The 19,989-nt window shown below is 33.6% G+C and overlaps 1 protein-coding gene across 1 annotated transcript in view; it reads left to right on the top strand.

The window, feature by feature from the left end:
* htt (huntingtin) overlaps positions 1–19,989 on the top strand; it is a 277,075-nt gene that overhangs the window by 49,435 nt on the left and 207,651 nt on the right. The window contains exons 3-4 of the mRNA XM_089091088.1: positions 10,491–10,769; positions 16,984–17,125. Coding sequence (XP_088947214.1) covers positions 10,491–10,769; positions 16,984–17,125 — 421 coding nt within the window. The remainder of the gene's footprint in view (positions 1–10,490; positions 10,770–16,983; positions 17,126–19,989) is intronic.

Here is a 19,989-nt window from a genome sequence, read left to right as displayed (position 1 = left end):
GTGTGTGTTGACTGAAACCTATGATTTGAGATGAGTGGTTTGCTATTTTTGACTTTTCTGAGCTAGATTTCGTAGCCATTCATAGGTGTGTGTTGTCAGAAAATTATGATTTGGGAGGTGTAGTTTGCTTTTGGACTTTTCAGAGCTAGGATTCTTAGTCCCTCATAGGTGTTCGTTGTCTGAAACTACTAGTTTGGGATGAGTAGTTGGCTATTTCAGGCTTTTCTGAGCTAAGGCTTCTTAGTATTTCGTAGGTGAATGTTGTCTGAAACTTATGAATTGGGATACGTAAATTACTATTTCGGGCTTTTCTAAGCTAGATTTCTTAGTCTTTCGTTGGTATGTGTTGTCTGAAACTTATGATTTGGGATGTGTTGGTTGCTATTTTTTGACTTTTCTGAGCTGGATTTCTTAGCCTTTCATAGGTGTGTGTTGACTGAAACATATGATTTGGGATGAGTGGTTTGCTATTTTTGACTTTTCTGAGCTAGATTTCATAGCCTTTCATAGGTGTGTGCTGTCAGAAAATTATGAGTGGGATTTGTAGTTTGCTTTTTTGGACTTTTCAGAGCTAGGATTCTTAGTCCCTCATAGGTGTTTATTGTCTGAAACCTAAAGTTTGGGATGAGTAGTTGGCTATTTCAGGCTTTTCTGAGCTAAGGTTTCTTAGTATTTCGTTGGTGTGTGCTGTCTAAAACTTATGATTTGAGGTGTGTAATTTGCTATTTCCGACATGATCAATTCTATTTCTCCAAAATAATATAAAAAGTTTCCACTTCAGTTCAGATTTTTTCTCAAGGAGATGAAAAAATTTAAAGTTTTGTTCCAAATTTTTCAAAGAAGATAGAAAAGTTCAAGTTCGCTTCAGAATTTTACCAAAGAACAAAATTCAATTCTATTTTCTCCAAAATATTATAAAAAGTTTCCACTTCAGTTCAGATTTTTTCTCAAGGAGATGAAAAAATTTAAAGTTCTGTTCCAAATTTTTCAAAGAAGATAGAAAAGTTCAAGTTCTCTTCTGAATTTTACCAAAGAACAAAATTCAATTCTAATTTCTCCAGAGAAACTAAAAAGGTTCCACTTCAGTTTTAAGTTCACCAAGACATAAAAAGTTTAAAGTTTAGTTCAAGTTTTTCCGTAGAAGATAGAAAAAGTTATAGTATGATTTGTGATTATTTTCCATGAAGATAAAAAGTTTCACTTTAATTCTAAATTTTCTTAAATTCAGTTCCGACTTTTCTCAAAGAGATGAAAAATTTTAAATACTGTTCCAAATTTTTCATAGAAGATAGAAAAGTTCAAGTTCTCTTTTGAATTTTACCAAAGAACACAATTCAATTCTATTTCTCTTGAGAAAATAAGAATCTTCCACTTCAGTTTCAAGTTCACCAAGACATGAAAAATTTAAAGTTCCCTTCTAAATTTTTCCGTAGAAGATAGGAAAAGTTAGACTATGATTGTGATTATTTTCCATGAAGATAAAAATTTCACTTTAATTCTAAATTTTCTTAAATTCAATTCCGATCTGTCTCAAAGAGATGAAAAAATTTAAAGTTCTGTTCCAAATATTTTCTCAGGAGAGGAAAAGTACAATTTTGATTCTGAATTTTCTCAATGAAAATGAAATAAGTTATTGATCAAATCTATTTTCCCAAAAATAACATAAAAATTTCCACTTCAGTTAAGATTTTTTTTCTCAAGGAGACGAAGAAATTTAAAGTTCTGTTCCAAATTTTTCATAGAAGATTGGAAAGTTATACTTTGATCGTGAATATTCAAGTTCTATTCTGAATTTTACCAAAGAACACTATTCAATTCTAATTTTCACGATTCGAAACTTAAAGTTCAGTTCTAAATTTTTCAGTAGAAGGCAGGAAAAGTTATATTATGATTGTGATCATTTACCATGAAGATAAGAATTTTCACTTTAATTATAAATTTTCTTAAATTCAATTCTGACCATTCTCAAAGAGATGAAAAAATTTCGAGTTCTATTCCAAATATTTTCTCGGAGGAAGCAAAGTTCAATTTTGATTCTGAATTTTCTCAATGAAAATGAAATAAGTTACTGATCAAATCTTTTTTCCTAAAGTAACATAAAAATTCCCACTTCAGTTAAGATATTTTCTCAAGGAGATGAGAAAATTTATAGTTCTGTTCCAAATTTTTCATAGAAGATAGGGAAAGTTATACTTTGAGCGTGAATATTCAAATTCTATTCTGAATTTTACCAAAGAACACAATTCAATTCTAATTTCCCCAATAAAAAATTTTAAGTTTAGTTCTAAATTTTTCCGTAGAAGATATGAAAAGTTATATTATGATTATGATTATTTTCCATGGAGATAAAAAGTTTCACTTTAATTATAAATTTTCTTAAATTCAGTTCCGACTTTTCTCAAAGAGATGAAAAAATTTAAAGTTCTGTTCCAAATTTTTCATAGAAGATAGGAAAAGTTATACTTTGATTGTGAATATTCTTCATGAAGATATGGAGCTCCACTTTAATTCTGGCTCCACTTTAATTCTGGGTTTTCTCGAAGAACTACAAAATGTGCAAGTTCTCTTCTGAATTTTCTTAGAGAAGAGAAAAAAGTAAGCTCAATTCTGAAATTTACCAATGAAAATGAATAAGCTTTCATTTCAGTTCCTAATTTCTCAAAGACATAAAAAATTTAAAGTTCAATTCTAAATTTTTCCAAAGAAGATAGGAATGGCTATACTATGAGTGTGATTATTTACGATGAAGATAAAAAGTTTCACTTTATCTCTAATTTTTCTTAAATTCAGTTCATTCATCTAAGTTCCTTTTGGTTAATTTAGATTAGGTTAGGTTAGATTAATTTAGGTTAGGTTAGGTTAAGTTATCATGAGCGCACATGATAAGTTAGCCTAACCTAACCTAACTTAACCTAACCTAATTTAATCCAACCTAACCTAGCCTATTGTTTTTGGCGGTTAGATAAATGAACTGAATTTAAGAAAAATTAGAAATAAAGTGAAACTTTTTATCTTCATGGTAAATAATCACAATCATAGTATAGCCATTCCTATCTTCTATGGAAAAATTTAGAATTGAACTTTAAATTTTTTATATCTTTGAGAAATTAGGAACTGAAATGAAAGCTTATTCATTTTCATTGGTAAATTTCATAACTGAGCTAACTTTTTTTCTCTTCTCTAAGAGAATTCAGAAGAGAACTTGCAAATTTTGTAGTTCTTCGAGAAAACCCAGAATTAAATTGGAGCCAGAATTAAAGTGGAGCTCCATATCTTCATGAAGAATATTCACAATCAAAGTATAACTTTTCTTATCTTCTATGAAAAATTTGGAACAGAACTTTAAATTTTTTCATCTCTTTGAGAAAAGTCGGAACTGAATTTAAGAAAATTTATAATTAAAGTGAAACTTTTTATCTCCATGGAAAATAATCACATTCATAATATAACTTTTCATATCTTCTACTGAAAAATTTAGAACTAAACTTTAAATTTTTTATTGGGGAAATTAGAATTGAAGTGTGTTCTTTGGTAAAATTCAGAATAGAATTTGAATATTCACGATCAAAGTATAACTTTTCCTATCTTCTATGAAAAATTTGGAATAGAACTTTAAATTTCTTCATCTCCTTGAGGTAAAAACTTTAACTGAAGTGGAAATTTTTATGTTATTTTGGGAAAATAGATTTGATCAATAACTTATTTCATTTTCATTGAGAAAATTCAGAATCAAAATTGAACTTTGCTTCCTCTGAGAAAATATTTGGAACAGAACTCGAAATTTTTTTATATCTTTGAGAATGGTCGGAATTAAATTTAAGAAAATTTATAATTAAAGTGAAAATTCTTATCTTCATGGTAAATGATCACAATCATAATATAACTTTTCCTGTCTTGTACGGAAAAATTTAGAACTGAACTTAAAGTTTCTAATCGGGAAAATTAGAATTGAATAGTGTTCTTTGGTAAAATTCAGAATAGAACTTGAATACTCACACTCAAAGCATAACTTTCCCTATCTTCTATGAAAAATTTGGAAAAGAACTTTAAATTTCTTCGTCTCCTTGAGAAAAAAATCTGAACTGAAGTGGAAATTTTTATGTTATTTTTGGGAAAATAGATTTCATCAATAACTTATTTCTTTTTCATTGAGAAATTTCAGAATCGAAGTTGCACTTTTCTTCTTCCAAGAAAATATTTGGAACAGAACTTTAAATTTTTTCATCTCTTTGAGAAAGGTCGGAATTGAATTTAAGAAAATTTAGAATTAAAGTGAAATTTTTTATCTTCATGAAAATAATCACAATCATAGTATAACTTTTCCTATCTTCTACAGAAAAATTTAGAAGTGAACTTTAAATTTTTCATGTCTTGGTGAACTTGAAACTGAAGTGAAAGATTCTTATTTTCTCTAGAGAAATTAGAATTGAATTGTGTTCTTTGGTAAAATTCAAATGAGAACTTGAACTTTTATATCTTCTATAAATAATTTAGAACAGTATTTAAAATTTTTTCATCTCTTTAAAAAAAGTCAGTACCCAATTTACGAAAATTTATAATTAAAGTGAAACTTTTCATCTTTATGGAAAATAATAACAAATCATACTATAGCTTTTTCATTATTCTACGGAAAAACTTGAACTAAACTTTAAACTTTTTTTGTCTTTTTGAACTTAAAACTGAAGTGGAACCTTTTTAGTTTCTCTGTAGAAATTAGAATTGAATTTTGTTCTTTGGTAAAATTCAGAAGAGAACTTGAACTTTTCTATCTTCTTTGAAAAATTTGGAACAGAACTTTAAATTTTTTCATCTCCTTGAGAAAAAATCTGAACTGAAGTGGAAACTTTTTATAATATTTTGGAGAAAATAGAATTGAATTTTGTTCTTTGGTAAAATTCAGAAGAGAACTTGAACTTTTCTATCTTCTTTGAAAAATTTGGAACAAAACTTTAAATTTTTTCATCTCCTTGAGAAAAAATCTGAACTGAAGTGGAAACTTTTTATATTATTTTGGAGAAATAGAATTGATCATGTCGGAACTAGCAAATTACACACCTCAAATCATAAGTTTTAGACAGCACACACCTACAAAATACTAAAAACCTTAGCTCAAAAAAGCCTGAAATAGCCAACTACTCATCCCAAACTTTAGGTTTCAGACAACAAACACCTATGAGGGACTAAGAATCCTAGCTCTGAAAAGTCCAAAAAAGCAAACTACAAATCCCAATCATAATTTTCTGACAGCACACACCTATGAAAGGCTATGAAATCTAGCTCAGAAAAGTCAAAAATAGCAAACCACTCATCCCAAATCATATGTTTCAGTCAACACACACCTATGAAAGGCTAAGAAATCCAGCTCAGAAAAGTAAAAAAATAGCAACCAACACATCCCAAATCATAAGTTTCAGACAACACATACCAACGAAAGACAAAGAAATCTAGCTTAGAAAAGCCCGAAATAGTAATTTACGTATCCCAATTCATAAGTTTCAGACAACATTCACCTACGAAATACTAAGAAGCCTTAGCTCAGAAAAGCCTGAAATAGCCAACTACTCATCCCAAACTAGAAGTTTCAGACAATGAACACCTATGAGGGACTAAGAATCATAGCTCTGAAAAGTCCAAAAAGCAAGCTACACTCCCCAAATCATAATTTTTTGACAACGTAAACATATGAAAGGATAAGACATACAGTTCAGAAAATTAAAAAATAGCAAACCACTCATCTCAAATCATAGTCTTCAGTCAACCCACACCTATGAAAGGCTAAGAAATCTAGCTCAGAAAGGTCAAAAAATAGCGAGCCACACATCTAGAATCATAGGTTTCAGACAATACACACCTATGGAAGACTATGAAATCTGGATATGAAAAGTCGGAAATAGCAAATTACACACCTCAAATCATAAGTTTCAGACAATACATACCTACGAAATACTAAGAAACCTTAGCTCAGAAAAGCCTGAAATAGCAAACTACTCATCCCAAACTATAGGTTTCAGACACCAAATACCTATGATGGACTAAGAATCCTAGCCCTGAAAAGTCAAAAATAGCAAATTACACACCTCAAATCATAAGTTTCAGACAACACACACCTATGAATGCCAAAGAAACCTAGCTCAGAAAAGTCAAAAATAGCAAATTAACCATCCCAAATCATAGGTTTCAGACAACACACGCCTATGAAAGGCTAAGAATCCTAGCTCTGAAAAGTCCAAAAAGCTAACTACAAATCCCAAATCATAAGTTTCAGACAACACACACCAACTGAAGACTAAGAAATCTAGCTCAGACAAGTCAAAAATAGCAATCCACACATCCCAAATCATAGGTTTCAGACAGCAAACACCTATGAAAGGCTAAGAAATCTAGCTCAAAAAGGTCAAAAAATAGCAAGCCACACATCTCAAATCATAGGTTTCAGACAACACACACCAATGAAAGAATAAGAAATCTTGTTATGAAAAGTCCAAAAAGCAAACTCCAAATCCCAAATCATAAGTTTCAGTCAACACACACCTACGAATGGCTGTGAAATCTAGCTCTGAAAAGTCAAAAATAGCAAACCACTCATCCCAAACTATAGGTTTCAGACAACAAACACCAATGAAAGGCTAAGAAATCCAGCTCAGAAAAGTCAAAAAATAGCAACCCACACATCCCAAATCATAGGTTTCAGACAACACACACCTATGAAAGACTAAGAAATCTAGCTTAGAAAAGCCCGAAATATTAATTTACATATCCCAATTCATAAGTTTCAGACAACATTCACCTACGAAATACTAAGAAGCCTTAGCTCAGAAAAGCCTGAAATACCCAACTACTCATCCCAAACTAGAAGTTTCAGACCACAAACACCTATGAGGGACTAAGAATCCTAGCTCTGAAAAGTCCAAAAAGCAAATTAAGCACCCCAAATCATAGGTTTCAGACAACACACACCTATGACAGGCTAAGAAATCCAGCTCAGAAAAGTCAAAAATAGCAATCAACCCATCCCAAATCATAGGTTTCAGACAACACACACCAACAAAAGACTAAGAAATCTAGCTTAGAAAAGCCAAAATAGTAATTTACATATCTCAAATCATAAGTTTCAGATAGCACACACCTATGAAATACTAGGAAACCTTAGCTCAGAAAAGCCTGAAATAGCAAACTATTCATCCCAAACTAGAAGTTTCAGACAATAAACGCATATGAGAGAGTAAGAATCCTAGCTCTGAAAAGTCAAAAATAGCAAATTACACACCTCAAATCATAAGTTTCAGACAACACACACCTATGAAAGGCTATGAAATCTAGCTCAGAAAAGTCCAAAATAGCAAACCACTCACCCTAAACTATAGGTTTCAGTCAACACACACCTATGAGAGACTAAGAATCCTAGCTCTGAAAAGTCCAACTAGCAAATTATACACCTCCAATCATAAGTTTAAGACAACACACACATATGAAAGGCTAAGAAATCTAGCTCAGAAAAGTCAAAAATAGCAAACCACTCATCCTAAACTATAGGTTTTAGTCAACACACACCTATGAAAGGCTAAGAAATCCAGCTCAGAAAAGTCAAGAATAGCAAAATAACCATCCAAAATCATCGGTTTCAGACAACACACACCAACGAGAGACTAAGAAATCTGGCTACGAAAAGTCGGAAATAGTAAATTATGCATCTCAAATCATAAGTTTCAGACAACACACACCTACGAAATACTAGGAAACCTAGCTCATAAAAGTCTGAAATAGCAAACTACTCATCCCAAACTAGAAGTTTCAGACAACAAACACCTGTGATGGACTAAGAATCCTAGCTCTGAAAAGCCCTAATAGCAAACTAGACATCCCAAATCATAATTTTGTGACAACACACACCTATGAAAGGCTAAGAAACCTAGCTCAGAAAAGCCGGAAATAGCAAATTAACCATCCCAAATCATAATTTTCTGACAGCACACACCTATGAATGGCTAAGAAATCCAGCTCAGAAAAGTCAAAAATAGCAATCCACCCATCCCAAATCATAGGTTTTAGACAACTCATACCAACGAAAGACTAAGATATCTAGCTCAGAAAAGCCCGAAATAGTATTTTACATATCCCAAATCGTAAGTTTCGGACAACATTCACCTACGAAAAAATATGAAGCCTAGCTCATACAAGCCTGAAATAGTCAACTATTCATCCCAAACTAGAAGTTTCAGACAACAAACACCTGTGAGGGACTAAGAATCCTAGCTCTGAAAAGTCCAAAAACCTAACTACAAATCCCAAATCATAATTTTCTGACCGCACACACCTATGAAAGGCTAAGAAACCTAGCTCAGAAAAGTCAAAAATAGCAACCCACACATCCCAAATCATAGGTTTCAGACACCACACACCTACCAATGACTAAGAAATCTGGTTAAAAAAAGTCGGAAATAGCAAATTACACACCTCAAATCATAAGTTTCAGACAACACACACCAACGAAAGGCTAAGAAACTTTAGCTCAGAAAAGTCAAAAATAGCAAACCAGCCATCCCAAATCATAGGTTTCAGACAACACGTACCTATGAAAGACTAAGAAATCTAGCTCAGAAAAGTCAAAAATAGGAACCCATACACCCCAAATCATAAGTTTCAGACAACACACATCAACGAAAGACGGGGCTCGGGGAGGGCCTTTGAGGGTGTGGGGGGGGTCCTTGAGGGCCGGGTGGTCCTTTGGGAGCTTGGGGGGGGGGCTTTGAGGATCAGGGGCTTCCTTTGGGGTTGGGGTAGGGGGATCGGAGCCCTTTGGGGTTGGGGTAGAGGACCTCACAACACTGTTCAAATGGAACTTGTGTATTATAACGACCACGGAGTTTGACTCTCAAATCTTCTTCTAAAATCTCTTCAAAAATCATATTTTAAAAATGTCTCTAACTGTTTCGCCGAAATAATTCCCTAAAATAATATTTTGTTCTGAAAAGATATAATAAAGCCTTAAAAAAGTATTATATTGTGGGGCTCAGGTGTTTTGGGGGGTCGGGGGGGCCCTTGGGGCGCCGGGGGGACCTTTGGGGCGCGGGGGAGGGTCTTTGGGGGTTCGGGGGCCCTTTGGGCGCCTGGGGGGCCTTTGTGGATCGGGGAGGGCCTTTGGGGGCCCGGGGGACCTTTGAGGACCGGGGGAGGGCCTTTGGGGTCCGGGGGGCCCTTTGAGGACCTGGGGAGGGCCTTTGAGGGTCTGAGGAGGGCGTTTGGGGGGCTGGGGCTCTTTGGGAGCTTGGGGGACCTTTGAGTACCGGGGGCTTCCTTCGGGGTTGGGTCGGGGGATTGGAAGCCATTGGGGTTGTGGTAGGGGACCTCACAACACTGTTCAAATGGAACTTGTGTATTATAACGACCACAGAGTTTGACCCTCAAATTCTCTTCTAAAACCTTTCCTAAAATCTTCTTTTAAAATGTCTCTAACTGTTTCGCCGAAATAGTTCCATAACCTGTCTAAAACAGTTTCGCCCAAATAATCCCTAAACGTAATTTCAGCATGTTCCCTTTGTTTGGCATCCCTGTGCTGGCGCATTTCAAATTATTTGGAAACTCTTTCCCGCGCTAAAACAATTCATCGCTAAGATGCTTCTTTGAGAATTGTTTCCATGGCGTTTGGTTATTAATATCTTTTGGAGTTCGACCAGTAGAGTTGTTTCCGAGTCAAAGACATTAATGACTTGGATCTATTCCTGGAGAATCGTTTCTAGGCGAAAATTTTTAAAGTCTGACAGATGATGTCATTGGTTGATTGATCTGTCAAGAAAGGGGAATTAATTTGTTGTTTCTAAGGGGAATTATTGATTCACGATAAATGAATTGAGGTCGACAGCACAGGTGTTCCAAATTCCTGGAAACTCGTAACATTCGCTGAGAGCGTGCCAAAAACACACCTGGAGAAAGAGACCATTGAGAAAAAGGTCATTGACCCTGTCCTCATTAAACTATGTAAAAAAAGTTATAGGTGGCAGCACGGGTGCGTGACACGAGTCAATAAGGCCCTTCTACTAATGATGTCCGAATCAATACAATCTTCGTAACTGTGACACATTTTCTAACCACCTTTTTCTTTGTGTTTCTGTTCTATGTGGACGCATGTTAATTTTTATGTTCATATCTCTCATACTTTTGGTATTTAAAAAGTAGATACTGCCTGTTTGTGGTTTACTCCAAATGTTCTTTTCTTGACAAAAATATGCTTCAAACTACAAAACTGGTCACCCACAGATATTTAAGGCTATAATTTCTGAATTTTAAGCTAATTGTTTTGGTGAACTCTTGTACTTAATTTTATATATATAAGCTTATTTAGTATTTACGAGTCTTGCACAAAGTATGAGTTTTATAAAAAAAAAACAATTAGTAAAATAAAGTGAAAATAACCAGACACTTGTGGGAATTTCTAATGTGTCCGTCCCTACTTTCACAGTATTTTCTTTGATCACTTTGAATCCTCTTTCTAGTCACTAAAAGAAACTCAATCAAATCGGATCCTTGTGGAGCTCAAGAATATTATCAAAAAAAGTTGGTCACCACGTATCTTAAGAACAGCTCTCGCTAGGTTTGGTGATGCTTCCTTTCTCATCAAACCTCAGAAAAGAAGACTGTTTCTACAGAGTTTGCTTCCTTGTATAGCTGCTTCGGTGGCACGTCCCGAAGAAATTATCATAGAAGGAATTTCTCATTTTATCAAAAAATCGATGCCTCATCTTGGAGTTTATCTGACGGAAGAGGATTTTGAGGTAAAAAGGGTTAGAGAAATATTGGTCTGTTCAAAATAAAAATGGTCATATTTTAAGAGTTCGCAGGGAGTTTGCCCTTGACCTTCGCGTAAAAGTTTTATATGGCCCTCTCTGTCAAGCCTTCAAATTTGACCCGGTATGGCAAAGTTTGTTTAGTACTTAAATTAAAAAATTGAAATAAATTTCAAGGGCAATATCGTTGTTGCGGAAAGGTAGTATCAAACTGTCGTAACTAAAACTAAAAAAAAAGTTTAGAGCCAGCATATTCATCAAAATAAACCCTGTCTTTGCTGATTCCAAACATTCTGTTGAGTTCAATCGGTACCCGTCAAGTGTTAATTTCACAAGTAGACATGAATGATCTCTGAAAAAGGAAGAAACAGCCACCCAAAATTTAGCACTGTCAAATTTGGGATGTAAAAGATTCCTTTACAACATTTTCAGACCTCATATAGGAAAATACGAAATGCCCTGATTTTTGCCTCTGACGTGTCTGTTTATTTGTTGTTCTTTTTTCCACAAGGAACCATTTTTATCGAAACTACAGCAATAAATTTTATAATATTGATAGTTCTAATGTCTTTCATTGGAGCTAAAAGCAGTTGAAGGGCAACTAGACTCCCTCCTGTGCTTTTTTTGCACCAGGGTCCATCCTCCCCAAAAGGCTTTGCCTCAAAATTTTAATATAGACGTTTTAGTCAGAACACATGTTAAAATAAAAAAAAATATGTATCTTCGAATGTAATGTAGCCCTTGCAGTCCACAGAGCAAAGGTCCAAATTTGTGAAGCATTGATCATTTCATTTAGAAAGCCTACTAAATAAATCTGCCAAGAAGAATGTAGGTGTGTTGTCTGTTGCCAAAATAGAGATTTTGGTCAAGGGTATCTTATGTTTTTGAAAAGATATTTCGCGGAAGTTATCTGAACTTTCAGAAATAATAAATTAGAGTGAATCAGTAGCTTTTAATAAATGTGCCAGTCAAACTTTAGCCTAAGGTTGGGTTGTTGAGCCGGAGTAGTCTCCCTCGCACACTGTATATAAATAATAGACAGTAGAATCATTCCCTATCTCAACCATTATAAAAATCCGGACCGAGATGCAAGTGCTCCGGATAACATTGAAACAACTATAAACATAAGCGACATTCGATTTTTTCTCTTGTCAGATTTCAGACTTCGAAGTCAGATTTCTCTTGAACGTGAAACTTGGCTTCAACGTTGTAACACTAAATTTTAAGAATCTAATAAATTAATTTAAATATTTTAGAAGTTGCGCCGTAAAAGGTCTAAGATTATACAGACTCGGCAGTAAAAAATGCATTTTATTTATTTTCTGGTTAACAGACTGGAAGAATATTCTATAACAGGCGTTTTTCTAGCGTAAAGTCCCGTAAAATTTTTGATCTGCCAGTAAAATGTGTGATTTCCTTCAATTTTCTGAAAACTCACTAAGAATTTTACGAAAAATACTTCTTAACAGACGTTTGGTATTTTCTTGGATAGGGCTATTGTGGCAACTTTTACCACTGCAACCAATAATTAGAACCCAAGTCCTAAAATTAGTCTCAATCACGAACCCTTATCGCTATCTAAATTCACAAAGTGCAAAGATTTTCAAACAGAGGTGTTTATTCTTTAAAGTTGAGGAAAGGTCTGAGAATTTCATACAAAAACGTTTATATACAACGAAACTAGCTCTTATCTCGGCTTTCCGTCAAAATAGGTAATTAGCCTTTTTCAAGTCACACACGAACTACAATCTGAGAAAATGAATATCACGACGTCAAAATAACAAAAAGAAAAGAAAAATGATAAACCATCACAGCTATTACATCAGTTATTAGAAGAAAAACAAAGATCCTATATCAAATTTTGAATGACATTTCTATGACCCAAAAAAAGAGCATAGACGACGAAAAATTAAATGAAAATTAAAGGAAAATAAAATAAAATGGAAATTAAAGTAAACATTTTTCCTTACCAATAAAAAAAAACAATAAGAAAAAGTTTTGACACTTCATGGCGCAATATTACTGTCAACAGCCATAGACTATTGTGAAACCTAATAGATAATCTGTGCTAAAACTGTTAGGTTGCCATTTTATGGTAAAAGATTTTGCGGCAAATTTCAAATACTCCGGGCACTTCGTAGATCCCTCTCCACTATGAAATTCCGGCTATTTCCCTGTTGTAGTATTGATTGGAAGTTAGCACTAGAAATTTCCTTATTTTCAAAAATTTAATCAATCCCCCGTGGTGGGGATTGATTTCTTCGGGGGATTGATTCGCGGGGAGGATTTCTAAAAAAGGGAGCGGGGGCCCTGCCCTCTTTTTAGAAATCCTAGATAAGCCAATCAGTTAACTCATACCTGTGAGATGGAACAGTTCCAAACCGCTTCGCCGGCTCACCAAGTTTCTTTCTGCTTTCACAATTACGAATAATACAAATTCGCATCATTTTTAGTGACAGACAAATATATACTGACCTGCTAATATCAGAGTAAATGGTAGGAGCTGTTTGTACGCGCCGAGAATGAAGTGCCAAAAATCATCAGCCTTGATCTTACTGTTATATTATCTATATACAGTGCCTTCACATAAAGGATAATTTTTACTAGTTTTTCAGTTTTAATGTTGCTCTTCGCTTTCGTTTGAAAAAAAAAATATTTTTAAAGTTTTTTTTTGTAAAAATGAGCTGCAAACTGAGAGAGATTTCCAAAACATTGAACACAGATGGGTTGCAGGTAGACATGTCATGAACAGGACATCTAGTGCTTTTTACTATCTCAGTATCTTTTAGTGTCTTTAGCTCAAAGATTGTCTGACGTGATTGTGTTAGCCAAACATTTTAATGTGTACTAAAGTAAGCCACATTGTTCAACTGTACTTTTTATTAAAGACAGGTTTCGAGTATACTATGGAACTTCCGGCTATATTAAGATAGAGAGATATAAAGAATACTTGGAATTCGTTTTATTGGAAGAAAGCCACACATTTGTTTGGTCACTCGTGTTTTTTTCACATCTCTCAACCATCATTTATGCACAAAAGTAGAATCCTAAAGAATTTGCCTTCAAGAATGACTGAACCGAGCGAGGAAAAAAATCCTCGGGATGTACAATCAGCTAAAAACGGCATTATCGTCTTAACGAGTTCTGACAGATTTAATTACTGATGGGCTGCCTGAAAACCGTTGCGAGTAAAATATGTACACATGGGCTGAGTAACATAACCATTGCATGCAGTGTGTTTTTCAGTCTTGAAAGTGCTTCTATCAGCCGCGTGGCACTAGAACTTGCAGGTCTAACTTTAAAAAGTTTCGAGTGGCATATAAAAGCAGGGTTGACGAGAATGTTAAGCCAAAAATTTTGAAAACGTTACCCACACTCCCCTAGATTTCCCTTCTTCCACAGACGAGCTGTCTCTGAGGGGTATAGTTGCTGGTGAGGTTTTGATGTAGTTTATGAACCGTAAAATGCCAAGTGTAAAAAAAAAACAAAGAAAAAAACAAAAAAACAAAGAAAATTGGATGCGCCCAAATTTATTGTTTTAGCTTTCTTATTCCGTCACTATTTACCCCAATTTAACAGGACACGGTAGAAGCAATATTTGCTTTAATATAACTAGATTTCACTAAAAATATACTGTGTCAAACACTACAGCAAAACAGGCTTGGTAAAAAAAAAAAAAAAAAATTGAGATCAATTTTATATGTAGTTTTGCATATGAAAAGGCTACTCCAAGGGCGAAATTCAGAAATGGAAGACCACAACCTTACTATAGATTAATTATTGAATTACTTCTTCAAAACCAGTGGGGGTATAATGTGTAGACATCAGATGAACGATTTGTAGTGGCCTACGTTACTTTTACCAATTTCATAGTAACTGGTTAGGTTGTGCTAGAACATATGAAATGCGAAATGTGGAGCAGGTTCAAAGAAACGTGTATATTGGAATGTTAAAACAATTGAACTATTTGATAAAAATTAAATTTTTGTGTTGCAACAATGCTCCTCAATTCTAAATCTAAAAATTGGTAAATTAGTAGAGATAAACAGAAGGTCAAGCTTACTTTGTGTAGATTGTCAGAACGAAACAAGTGTCTTTTGTGTGAAATCTTAGAAACTCTTGGAAGCTTGGAACAATTGAAATGCTGGGCTTTAGAAAGTATTAAGATTAGAAAGTTGTACCCCCAGTAGCTACTATTTGAAAGTCTGGTCCCGTTCGCTGTAAATGCCCTCTCAAGTACAACCGTGGACGTATTTTGAGCATAAATCTGTGATAATCGGTCATCATTCTCTAAACTTTTAGCTTTAGTTGCAAAAGCCAGTGCTTGACTCTATGATGTGGTTCTCATCAGTTTTACTCCGTTACCATGATCATTCCTATGATGATCAACATTTAAATATTCTTCTTTCATACGAAAAGCAGAGGGTAAAACAACGAGGGATTATTTGAAAACAATGAATTTTTTCTAAATGAATATTTTGGCTCTATATCTGAGAACCGTCATGAGCAAAGTAAATAAATAAATGTAGAATTAGATTTACAATACAAAATTAATGATATAAAGCCAAAATGTCCATTTACAACAATTTCACTGTCCACAAATAATTCCTCTGAATTATTTGTAATTTGTACTATGGAAATGTATTATCGTCTTTGTCGTGGTTTATTTTTGTCTCTCATTTGAAAAATAATATTTCCTCTTAGATTACACAAATATTAGTTTAAGATTCAAAATTAGCAGAATTAAGTCTTACAAACTCCACCCTTCTTATGAACTGAGAGTTCTAGGCATATTACACTTTACCTAGGCCACGTTTTGGCTGTCATTATCCAGGCATGAGACTAGAAACTACTTTGGTATTTTTTCCATGACCACAGTGCCTTTTCTAAAAGGATTTGGAACTCTTATTTATTTCGTCATAGAAACTCTTTAATGCAAGTTACCTTCCCTACCTTCCCTACCTATACCTACCTTCCCTACCCTACCTTCCCTACCTATACCTTCCCTACCTCTTCCTTTGGTGCTTCAGAACCATTACATTCTTCTGGTTGAATATTGAAAAATCACTTATTTAGAAATATTTTTTATTTGACCTTTTTTTCATATCTAGATGTATTACATTGAGGAGGACGGGGGAGCACGGACCATGGCTTTGATAAAAAGGGAAGGAAACCTTTAACAAAGTTGTTTAAACGGGCAATCGGAATGTTTATGTCTCAATGAAAACTATCCCTTAATAAAACAGTCAGTAATAGAGCTTTATATTAGCATCATATTATGCAACGATTTGTCAACGTGAAGGCACAACTGGTTGATTGGACGTATATTACTCTAGAGGGTGAGCTGGGAGAGACATAATAGCAGTCGTTTGATTGAAGAGCGTTCTCCTGGTATTACCGCCTAACAAATTTATCTCATAGTTGAAATACAGTTCGACAGTAAATTTCTGTTTCGGAACCTTACTCTTCCCGAGGACGATGATATTTTAATTTTCATTACATTTTTACTAATATTTAATTATATTTAATTTAATAAATGGATGATTAATATTTTATATATTTTATAATAATTTTTAATTAATATTAAAAATCATGAATATTCTTCGACAACAAAAATTTGTAGCTTCACAATCTAGGGTGACAACCGTGTTTAATTCAAGCGCCCTAGAATAATCTTATAGTAGTTGTGTAATACCCCGACATAAGGATATTAAGCTCAATGTTTTATAAAACTTAATTTCTCTTTTAAAATACATAGGAATAGTGAATAATTTTGAAAAAAAAACTCATCTTTGAGTGTAGAATGATAACGAGATTGTTTTTTTTATTGGTTTTTGCTATTGGATTGTTCGTATGTCAGTGATAATTCTCTTAATTCCGTTTTTTAAATAATTTTAAGGCTGTGAATGTTAGAATGAACCTTATTGTATTTTAGGTTAAAAATTGATTTTGTATTACTGTATTACAGAGCAGTTGCTACTTATTCAGGTATCAAAATGCTTGTTCTAGAATGACCGTATCTAAATACTCCGAGAGCTGTTCATTCCCCATGGACTGTAACTCTTGCACCCCTGAAATAAGGCTTGAAAGGCAAATTTTATGCATAAGGGTGCTGACATAATTATATTGTAATGTAGGTTTTTGTTCTTGGCAGTTTGTTACTTAATTAGACATGACTAATTGATTGCTTTTTTACCTGAAGATGATTATGGGTCCTCTTATTGATCAGCTCAGCTCTTCATCTGCATCTGTACGTCGTCAATGTGCATATTCTATTGCTGATATGGTTGAAAATTCCTCACGCAATCAGTGGCACTTTACTCATATGATCGAACGTATTTTAGGTGAGTGAAAATGGTATTGTGGCTGTAATAAAAATGTTCTAAAAATTTTAATATGGTGCGCATTTTCAGTCAACTACCTATTGATATCTAAATATTTATCGTAATACCATAATTTTATTAATGTTGTAGATGACAAATTCACATTTTTTTTTCAGGAAAATGCGCACCACGTTTAAGTTTTTAGAATTTTTTACAAGTTTGAGTAAAAGATATCACAACATAAAAAATATTTAAAAATAATGTTGAAGCATGTATGTCAAAAGTATTCTTTAGTACCGAAAAATGTATTTTTTCACTTTTTAGTCCATTTATAAAACGTGGTTTAAAAAAATATATAAAATATTTATTTAGCTCTTTTTGGTCTTAAATTGTGCCTACTTAGTTGTTCAATATATACTATATTTAGTATGCATTGAATATCCGGACACACCACGTGGAGGTAAGGTCAAATGTGTCTAAAAATTTGCTTCGAAATAATTCAGCATTGATGAATGCAGAAAAAATATCCTCAATTTTTTATTTAAACAAACTAAAAGAAACGGGACCTTGCCTTTTAATCATTCATCCGAGAGTTCAGAAATGCATAAGAATTTCGGTAATGCTGCTTTTTCATCATCCGTTGGTCGATTGTTTCGCATATGTTCCATTTCTCGAATAGCATCTTGATTGCATGCCTTTTTTCCAGTAAGTTTATTACAATATAACTCGTCTATTCGAAGTCCTTCCAGTGATCTAACTCTACTTAGGGGAACGTAAGCTTGGCCAGGGGCGAAAAGTGAAATAAATATCTAACTAAACTTTTCTTCTTTTCTTCCACGATGTTTTTGATAATGAATACCAGTTTCTAAATATTTTTTATATGTTATGAAAGTAATAAAATAAATTTTTTGTAACGGTTTTTTTTTCTTTTTAAATTGATCCACAAAAAATTACTATCAATATTTCTAGAAATTTATTTTTGATGAAATCTTTTATTATCTAATTAATTTAATGCACAATAATTTTAACTATTACACAACAAAACACAAGACAAGTATTTTTAAGCGCTAAAGATTGCAATTTTTATCATTTATTTTGCACAGATAATTGACTTCCGATTGGCTAATCATTCCTGAAGTCAAAAACTAAATTATAGGATAATCAAGTATTTTTGAGATTCAAATATATCACAATATTAAAATCTTAGGTAAAGCAAAGCTGTATACAAATTTGTAGCCTAATCATATGAGAGAAAGGGGTCGAAATAAGCATCTCAAATTTTGGCGACCAACAGACAGACAGAGAAAGCAAGTTAGGTAAAACGTGGCAAAAGATAAAAAACAGAAACTGAGTTTTGTAGTAGTGCAATTTTTCCTCAACTGCCAGATTCATGATAGCTAAATTTTCATGTTGATGAGTTTTCGGAATGGAAAAAAATTAAAAATTTTCTAATTTTTAGTGGGTCTGATCAGAACTCGAAAAATTCGATTATCATCCGGCTCGATAAATTGTGCTAAACAAATACTTACTGTTTAGGACTGCTAAAAATCTACTATTTTTATTTAGTTATTCTTTTTACAGGTATGTGTTTTGATTACATAATTGTAAAACGTAAAGTAGGTTAATAAATCAGCCAGTGAAGATGTAAATGAAAGCCTTTGTTTTTACCAAAGCTTGACTGACAGGGAAAAATATCATAAAAATTCCCTAAAAATATCCCTAAAAATTAAGTTTCCAAAAAAGAGACGAAGAGTGGCGTTCCAAAGCTAATGAAATTAGATTAAAAAAAACACCTGCGAAAATATTCACAAAAAAATCTTTGAATGGACTTAGGCTCATTTTAGATTTTGTCCCTTTTTTGGGGGGGGGGGCTGTGACAAAGAAGCGTAAAAGTAATCAACCCCAGCACCAGTAGTATCTTGAGTTTTATCAGTAGATTTATGATCATTATATTCTTGGCAAGACTTAGGACATGAAAAAGAGATTAGCAATTTAATTCCTTTCTGTCCAATTTAGAAAAAAAGTGATTTTTTTTTTCAATACTCGGGTAGGGTATTAAAACAATAGACCTACTTTTCGTTGGCTTGAAAAAGCGAAAAATAAATAAACAGCTTCAAAATATAAGTCTTTAGTCCAATATTTTGGTACTATTCAGTTTTGGATGATTCTTATTAGTTTTTTTTTTGTCCAAGGAAAGGGTTACTTTTGGGGACGCTGCCTCGTTTCCTGTATTCACAGGTGTGAAAATGTGAACATTCTATTTAAATGATAAAGTCTTTTGTGTTTAAACTAGTATAAAATATCAATTCCTGAGTAATAAAGCGTCACATAGAAAAGGGGTGCACTGTTCTCTGCCCTAAGAGAGGGGGGATGTCGTCAACTGAGCCTAACTTCAGCGCTAGTTAGTGAATAATTAAGAATTTCTCTGTGCCATATATTATTGTCAATATGGTGTTTTGTCACAGCCACCTAGGGAAATGTTGCACATTTTCCGTATTCTTTGAGAACTTAGCTTTAGACTCGCCTTGAATTCTGTTTTTTCTGGGTATTGGCTAATATTCTTCCCCCCCCCCCCCTCTCCTGCCCTAGCTACACCCATGGTGACCCACCAATGCCTGCCAAGCTAATAACTCCTATTTAATTACCTTGTGTAGCAAGTCAAAGCTATCCATGCTGAGATTTTCTATTCCTTATATATTTCTGCAAAAAAAATTATATAGGATCCTAGTATATTCTAAGTATTAGTATCGTTGGATTGTTTTCTAGATGCTTTCAGTGAACTTGATTTACTAAGAGAGCATTTATCTGTCCAAACTATCCCGGTTTTAATCTTTTATGTTCTGAAAAAATCGAAACTACTGCTGACCCCTATTTTGAGTCAGGCT

The sequence above is a fragment of the Artemia sp. Qi Xiang Cuo genome, chromosome 6, assembly GCF_049724085.1.
Source record: "Artemia sp. Qi Xiang Cuo chromosome 6, ASM4972408v1, whole genome shotgun sequence".
NCBI classification, from domain to species: Eukaryota; Metazoa; Arthropoda; class Branchiopoda; order Anostraca; family Artemiidae; genus Artemia; species Artemia sp. Qi Xiang Cuo.
This window is presented reverse-complemented; position numbering and strand designations above follow the sequence as displayed.